Source organism: Pyrus communis, chromosome 16, assembly GCF_963583255.1.
Source record: "Pyrus communis chromosome 16, drPyrComm1.1, whole genome shotgun sequence".
Lineage (NCBI taxonomy): Eukaryota > Viridiplantae > Streptophyta > Magnoliopsida > Rosales > Rosaceae > Pyrus > Pyrus communis.
Window position 1 is genome coordinate 5,535,938 of NC_084818.1, and position 8,011 is coordinate 5,543,948.

At 36.6% G+C, this 8,011-nt stretch overlaps 2 protein-coding genes across 2 annotated transcripts; both read left to right on the forward strand.

The window, feature by feature from the left end:
- The first annotated feature begins 1,123 nt into the window (after positions 1-1,123).
- On the forward strand, positions 1,124-1,821 carry LOC137719654 (WUSCHEL-related homeobox 7-like). The gene is made up of 2 exons (XM_068458689.1): positions 1,124-1,454; positions 1,576-1,821. The coding sequence occupies exons 1-2, from the start codon at positions 1,124-1,126 to the stop codon at positions 1,770-1,772; spliced, it is 528 nt and encodes a 175-aa protein (XP_068314790.1). The 3' UTR covers positions 1,773-1,821.
- A 1,702-nt stretch (positions 1,822-3,523) lies between these two features.
- LOC137720787 (26S proteasome non-ATPase regulatory subunit 7 homolog A-like) lies at positions 3,524-7,394 on the forward strand. Its single transcript, XM_068459897.1, has 10 exons — positions 3,524-3,892; positions 4,827-4,919; positions 5,005-5,086; positions 5,675-5,771; positions 5,927-6,002; positions 6,161-6,219; positions 6,384-6,506; positions 6,687-6,744; positions 6,866-6,951; positions 7,049-7,394. The coding sequence occupies exons 1-10, from the start codon at positions 3,706-3,708 to the stop codon at positions 7,118-7,120; spliced, it is 933 nt and encodes a 310-aa protein (XP_068315998.1). The 5' UTR covers positions 3,524-3,705; the 3' UTR covers positions 7,121-7,394.
- The last annotated feature ends 617 nt before the right edge of the window (positions 7,395-8,011 follow it).

Genomic DNA, 8,011 nt, shown 5'->3' on the forward strand with positions numbered 1-8,011 from the left:
CGTTGTCCGTCCCTCCTAAATTTCAATTTTTGGTGGCTTTATTGTCGCTTTGTTTATGTTCCCACACATCCTTAATTAAAAGGAGGTTTATATATCAATTGTCCCCACTCTATTTGACTGAGCTGTAATCAGTTTTTAGGGTCAACCTAACTCAGTATCTTTGTCAGTCTGTTGCGATCACAACCGTCCAATGCAAATCAGACAATGTGTAATTTTGACCTTCACTTGCATCGATCGTTTTTCTGCTAATACCCCCAATTAAGATAATCCAGGAGATTGCACTCTTCTACATGATCTTTAGCAGACACCAACTAATTAAAAATGATGCTTGGCTTTACTCACATGTCTGGTTATCTTGGACTTACTATACTAATTATGAATGGTTTGGAAATGCATTTTTATAAAGTACTTCTCTATTTTTTTTTAAAAACAAAAATGCAAGGGATTTTCTAGAAATCCCTTGAAGTACAAAAAACCACAAATATAATAAGTGTTCTTCTACGAAGTAGTGTTTTTTTTTAATCTAAACATTGTTAGAAGGGTTTTGCTCATAACTGAAAAGCACAAAAAACCATAAAAATTGATAGGGAAGTAAGTTTTACACATCTTTTTAACCTTTTACACTCATATTTAATTATGGACGATTAATTCTATTTCACTTATCCAATTCGACTACTATAAATAAAAACACAATGTTTGAAAAGCTAAAAAAAAATATGTGGAAATATATAATGCATATGAACTTAACGTAAGTAAATACCAAAAAATATAGTTTAGGGAAAACTTTCATCTTGTCTGCTCGCCGACAAATGTTGAACATTGGCAGCTTTCGCGCATGTCCCTCTCTTTCTCTCAGCACAGAAAACTGGGCAAAGATAATTAAAACCGAACAAATCCACATAATTATTCAATCTCAAATTCTCTAAAAACAACGCAGACTAATGTATAAACAAAGAACTAACACAAAAAAATTATAATAAAAAAAAAACCAAAGTACTGTCTACTTTAGGGTATTATATATGCACACGGGTTCACACTGTTTTGAGTTCAGAAGCTCAGAAAAAGGAAGTTCCTGAGGCAGCAGCACAGACTGGTTTTGTTTCTAGCCATTTGAAGCTGAAATATGGACGAGGGCATGTCAGGATTTTGCATTAAGGCATCGAGTTTTCGCGATGGTGGTAATGGTAATAGTGGAACCAAGTGCGGGCGTTGGAATCCAACTGCAGAACAGGTTAAAGTTCTGACTGACCTGTTCAGGTCTGGACTCCGAACGCCGAGCACTGATCAGATTCAGAAAATCTCCTCTCAGCTAAGCTTTTATGGCAAGATCGAGAGCAAGAACGTCTTTTACTGGTTTCAGAATCACAAAGCCAGAGAAAGACAAAAGCGGCGTAAAGTTTCTATTGATGAAAAGGATATCATTCGTCGAGATCAGGAGAACATGTCTCCAAAACGTCCGTTGCTTTAAAATTTCTCTTTCTTGAAGTACTTCGGTTTAGGGTTTTTCTAGTATGCACCTGAATTTATATGGTGCTTGTATTCTTTTTTCACGGTTTTATTTTCCGTTCCTTGCAGAAATAAATCAGGTTTCGGAGCCGGCGAGAGTGATTGAGACCCTTCAACTTTTCCCCATAAACTCTTTCAACGAATCTGAAGGAGAGAAGCTGAGATTTCACGCAAACGAATATTGCAAGGAGGCGTCAGCTTTTACCTACACTGTTGGGACAGAAATGGACCTTCCACCTTTGGATCTGCGTTTAAGTTTCCTTTGAATTACATGCTTCAAATTTATGAGAAAAAGAACGGAAAAAAGAAGCTCCTAGCTAGCTAGTATTCATGGTTGCCATTTGTAGAATTTGGGGTTTAGCAGCTGGCATGAAAGGGTGAACGGAAAGGTAGGGAGGGAGAGATAGTTGTTGAATAGTTTACGTAGTATTGACGCTAATTTGAGTTGTTGAATTAAGATATTGGAAATTGTTGGACATTCTTCTCTGCATGTGCACTGTCTTGTTGTTATTAATTTCTCTGTGATTTACTCTGTCGGATTTCTTGTTTGTATGAATGGCTTGGAAATTGGAATTTTCTCTTGCTCCACATGAGAAATGTCTCCTTGGGCTGCATAATTGTGAATAAAATACTTAACCTTGGCCTTGGTCATATGACATATACCTATTACTTACCTTGGGTCTGCTTCCCAGCTTTGAATTTCATGTACTAATCTTAGAGCTTCCCCACTTCCCCACAGCCCTCATTTATCCTTACTAAGTAAAGTAATACTCAATTCTCATCCACTTACCTTGGTCTTATCCATCACATTTTATACTATTCTTAAATATCATTTGGATATTCTAAAACTGCTCTTTCATTGCAGATGTGAGCGTATCTACATTGTTCAATCGATTGTGTTCTTTTGTATGCACTCGAGTTTGAATCACTCTCTTCGTAGTTTGAATTAACGGGAGGAGATTGAAATTCAAGCTTAAAACCTATTTTAGTATTGAAAAGAGAAGTGTTACTAGACTAGAAGTTAGTTGGTATGGAAGTGTCTACAACTTGTTTACTTCTTATGTTTATGTATCCATAACATTGAAGAACTTTGCGTCTGACAATTAAACTAGGTGGTTCGACATACTTACAAAGAAGCTGGTCCCTAAATATTTAGGTACAACATGACCTTATGCAAGAGGAATATATATGGATATGGCCGACCGAACCAATAAGGCCATACAGCCATACTCATAAACGTAGGGTCCCCTTGTTTATTCTTCTCACCTTTGCCCACCCAAATAGTCTTTCTATGAGCCTTATGCCCCCATATGCCCGGCCGGATGCAAGAATCTCTCCTCATGTAGGTACAAATTTTATTGCAAAAGTTTCATTCCTTTGTAAATGAGTTGGACAATTTACCTAGCCTGATTGTCAGGGACACAAGAATTTCACCTTACCATTGGGTGATAGTGATAGGAGCTTGTATGAGTACTTTGACACGAGTGTCATGGGCCATGACAATAACGTCTTAAAAAATTAAGGTTTTTGGCTGAAAAGATCTAACTTGAGTCGATGGTTGATGAAATAATTGATTTTTAGCATGTCGTTGATATCTCATCGTTGTGTTATCAAAATTTAGTCTATACCAAGATTTTAATTTTAGATCACTTAGTCAAAAAAATATAAGAAGGAAAAGCAATTTACAACAGGCCCAAAAGCAAATGTAGTTGGCCCATAATAAAACCCATAAATCTTGGGTTCAATCTTCATAACATGGGCTTTGGTGCCCAACTCAAGCACCAAAAGCAAATAAAATTATTTCAAATACAAAGAACTTGTTTGTATGTGAATTTGTAATGGTTGAAAGCGTTTTTGATGAATGTTTTTAGAACCAATTATTAGTAAAGATGCAAGTATATCATAGAAAAGTATTTGAAGTGCTTCTTGTTTCTTGAAAGAAGCATATAACTGTTTTTGAAACCTAAAATATATTTTTTTTAAAACACTTTCAATTATTTTAAAGCACATCCAAACGAGCTCAAATTATCAAGTCCGGTGAGAGAACCGAAAGGAAAGAGAACAAAGAAGAGCTGAGCAAGCAAAGAGCTTTTTCCAAATAAATTAGGGAGAGAGACAGAGGTTTCCTGCAGAAGAAGCTAACTCAAAATTACTGCAGAAAAAGCAGGAAAATTCAGAGAAAGCAGAAGAAGTCCAGCAATGGATGTGGTCAAAACGCAGCAAATCTCCGCGAGGCCGATCGAGAAGGTGATAGTTCACCCGCTGGTTCTGCTCAGCATCGTCGACAACTACAACAGGGTCGCCAAAGACACTCGCAAGCGCGTCGTCGGAGTTCTGCTCGGCTCGTCGTACAAGGGCACCGTCGACGTCACCAACAGCTACGCCGGTTCGTTTATAACAAGCTCGCTTAGTCCCTCTGCTTCTCGGCTATGTTTGAATCTCGTTTGCTTTTATTTATTTTGAATTAATTTAAATTTTTTTGGGTGAATATTCGAATATTTTATCTGATTAAGGAAGTTTTTGTTCTGAATTATGCTCCAAACTGTGGTAAATTTTTGTTTGGTCAGTGAGAAAATCTGTGTTTGGGCTCTATGGCATTGTGAAAAGGTGTATTTTTGTTAAATTATTCAAAAGAATGAGTGTGTTTCTGCTGCTATGAGCTTGAACTTGGAAGTGGTTAAGCAAATTTAGGTTACATTTGCATGCTGCTGAATGAATTTCAGTTGGTTTAGGCTGCATTTCAGAATTGAGATGTAGAAAGTTAAATTAGTTATGAGGGGTTGTCCCATTCCAGACATGCCCTTTGATAAGGCATTTCGAAGTTTAATTCGAGAGCTGCTGAGGTTGTTGTAGTGTGAAGTTGCGAAATTTCTGCTTTAATTTGCTTTCCAAATGCATAGACCTACACAATTTTGGATTGATTTATGTACGGGGCAGTGCAGTTCCTATGTTTTTGTTTATCAGTGTACTTTCTATATATTTGTTGATCAATGCACTTTCTTGTTAATTTCCGATTTCATTTTTGGTTCTTTAGTTGATAGTCTGTAGCACATGCATTCTATAGCCTGTAGCACTTGCTTTCTTGTAGTATTTTGATTTTATTGTTTATTGGTTTTTCAAAAGAATTTGATGCAGTATCAGTCTCGAACTTCATGATTGCGCTCTTAAATTTAACTTAGTGGTTTAGTTTTTGTGTTTTTGTTAAACTTGATTTTTTTCTTCCTATTTTGCGTTTTCATCTTGTTGCCTGTAGAACCTTCTATGTTTCTAGATCAAGTGCGTTACTTTTGACTCATATTAGTATTGATCTTTATTCACAGTTCCCTTTGAAGAAGATGACAAGGATCCCAGTATCTGGTTTCTTGATCACAACTACCATGAAGCCATGTATTCCATGGCAAAGAGAATAAATGGTATGAGTATATACTATGTCTCCTTCCCTAGATTCGCACATTATCTGTTATGATGCAAAAATTGACAAATAATTTTTTTTTCCAGCAAAGGAGCACGTTGTGGGATGGTACAGCACAGGTCCAAAATTGCGAGAAAATGACTTAGACATTCACGGTTTATTTAATGAGTAAGCCTGCGTAAACCCTATGAAAAACATCTACTTGGTGTTGAGATTCCATTAGAATATGAATATCATGAATGCTTCTTATAACCAGTCTGGTCAACAAAGTTTAAGTGGAAGGACAACATGGAGATAATTAAAGGTGTAAGGTTCATATCGTTCAAATTGATATTAGAGAAACTAATTCTCAACTGACTAGAAGAAGCAAATGTGTTCTTCAACCCTTATTTCTTAACTCTTGTCTTCATTTTGTTATACTGTGATACCCATTTTTTTGTGTAACTTGAATATTGGTAAATTTAATCAAGATGTCTGAGATTTTGGAAACCTTGAGGTTCTCCATCAGTTTTCTATAAAATATTGATGGTTGGTTATGAGGAAGCCGTATACCTGTAAGTGGTATTCTTATGAAATGGTGGAAATATTATGTTTTTTGTTTAATTGTTTTGTCTCTATCATGGTGAAACATGCTTAAGCATTTTGCACCCATCAGCAGATACATGAATTCGTGTTTCTATTCATTATCCTTGAGATGTATGAATTCCTGTTTCTTTTCTTCTACATTATATCACAATTTCCCTTTTGATTTTGCAGTTATGTTCCAAATCCTGTCTTGGTCATAATTGATGTCCAACCTAAGGAGCTGGGAATACCAACAAAAGCTTACTGTGCCGTTGAAGAGGTTAAAGAGGTAGAATCATAATTTTTTCGGATATGCCTTGCCTTTTGTATTGGTCTGGTCATATACTAAGTTCTTCCAAAACAAGTGTTATGGTTGGAGCTATTTTGACTTGAAACCTGGTTTTAATGCTGTAAATTTGAATTAACATTTTGGTACGATTACAGAATGCTACCCAGAAAAGCCAGAAGATTTTCGTTCATGTGCCTTCTGAAATTGCTGCCCATGAAGTTGAGGAAATTGGTAAGCCCATGGAAACTGAACTACCCTTTCTTGTAACATTGAATAAGTAGGACTTCTAAGTTATTGCATGCACATATTGATTTATTGCTTTCCTTTGTGCGTTGGTGGTCATTTTGTTTCTACTTATGGTTTTTATTGACCATATTACCCTTTAACAGGAGTGGAACACTTGCTTAGAGATGTGAAAGATACAACCATCAGCACTCTTGCAACAGAGGTTTGGTTTTGGTGATTTTATTTTCATTAGCTTCCTCGTTTTATTTACGCTCACACAGTATGTATGTATGTATGTATGTATGTATGTATGAAGTCAATTTTATTAGATTTTCTTAATGCATATAAGAGGCGATACAAGAAACTTAGTTTCCAAGTCTTGTACAGGTTACAGGGAAACTCACAGCCTTGAAGGGATTGGAAGCAAGACTTAAGGAGATTCGGGGTTATCTGGACCTTGTTATTGATGGCAAGCTCCCATTAAACCACGAGATTTTGTACCACCTACAGGTTCGGTTTTGGCTTAACCTACATGTAGTGTAGGCTAGAATCTTAATGTAATGCTAGTTTGATTTGTCTCTTAACTTTTATTTCACAACAATGAAATATTGTAGTTCTTTTGCCTACTGTTGATATTTTCACCCTCACACTCATACATTTTTCTTATTTTTCTATCCCAAATCCTTGTAGGATGTGTTCAATCTACTTCCAAATCTTAATGTTTCTGATCTCATCAAGGCTTTTTCAGGTAAAAAAAAAAAAAGTACCATGTTTATCGTTTAGACTGCTTTATTGTTTAGATTTATGGTTCCTGCATTAGTGCCTATTTTGTTAATAGTGTTGATTCATGTTGTTGCTGTCATGTGCAGTGAAAACAAATGATATGATGTTGGTTATATATCTTTCTTCCCTCATCCGAAGCGTTATTGCTCTTCACAACTTGATCAACAACAAGGTGAGATGCCTTTCCATGAATGTGTATTGGTCTTCCTTAATTTTCTCAGCAAACTTCTCATATTGTATTGGAATGTAAAAATGTTGGAATATTTCAGATGCACAATAAGGAGCATGAAAGGGCAGAAGACTCGAAACAAGTTGCCGTAACAGCTGCAGCTGGAAGCTAAGAGTTTTTAAATACAGCTTGGACGATTGAGGGACGTTATCTATCGATGAAGATAACTGATGCGTACTTTCTTTTCATTCCATATCCTCGATGAATATGAAGTTAGATTTGGAGGGATGCATAGGACATGCCTGATTTAGTGATCACCCCTAATCTTATCCCATGTCCCAGACAGTGCTTTCACTTCCTTTCAAATATATGACATGCATTGTGGTATGCAGTGGGATCCGAAAAATATAGAATCTGTTCCAATTTAAGGATCTTATTTAACAACATTACTAGCGCGTCACGTTTATTTATTTGAAATTGAAATTACTTTGATTCTTGATTGTTTCGTGATTTGCTATTTGCTAATGCATGGATGGTGTTTGAATTATTATGTTTCTCTCAGTAATTGTGAAGGGTACAGCATTAGCACTCAGTCTTGTTCACCAATCTGAACCGCTTGCTGGAACTCAGCATCCATGACCACCCCATCCATAACATGTATTCTGCTCATCGTCTGAGGTTCCAGACGGTCGGGGTCGGTGTACGGGGCGATAGGGAAGGCGTTTGATTCAGCTGAGATGGAATTGCTGCTGAGGTCCAACTCCAGTCTCCGGGAGTTTGAGAAGTTGAGATGGAGATGGTAAAGCCTGAGATTTTAGGGTATTAGAATTTAAAGCATTGAGATTGGTGCGACGTGTATAGGTGTTCATGGACCATGTGAAGAGTCTTAAGATGAATGCGGCCCAAAAATTGGTTACCAAGCTATTTCAAGCTTTAAAAACTTGCTTTTATGGAACTATCAATTGGGCCTAATTTTATGGAATGTGTTAGGCTTAGTTTCGGCTCCTAATCCTAACTCATTTCATAAATTTGCAACTGATTGCCCCTAATGCGATGTTGATGT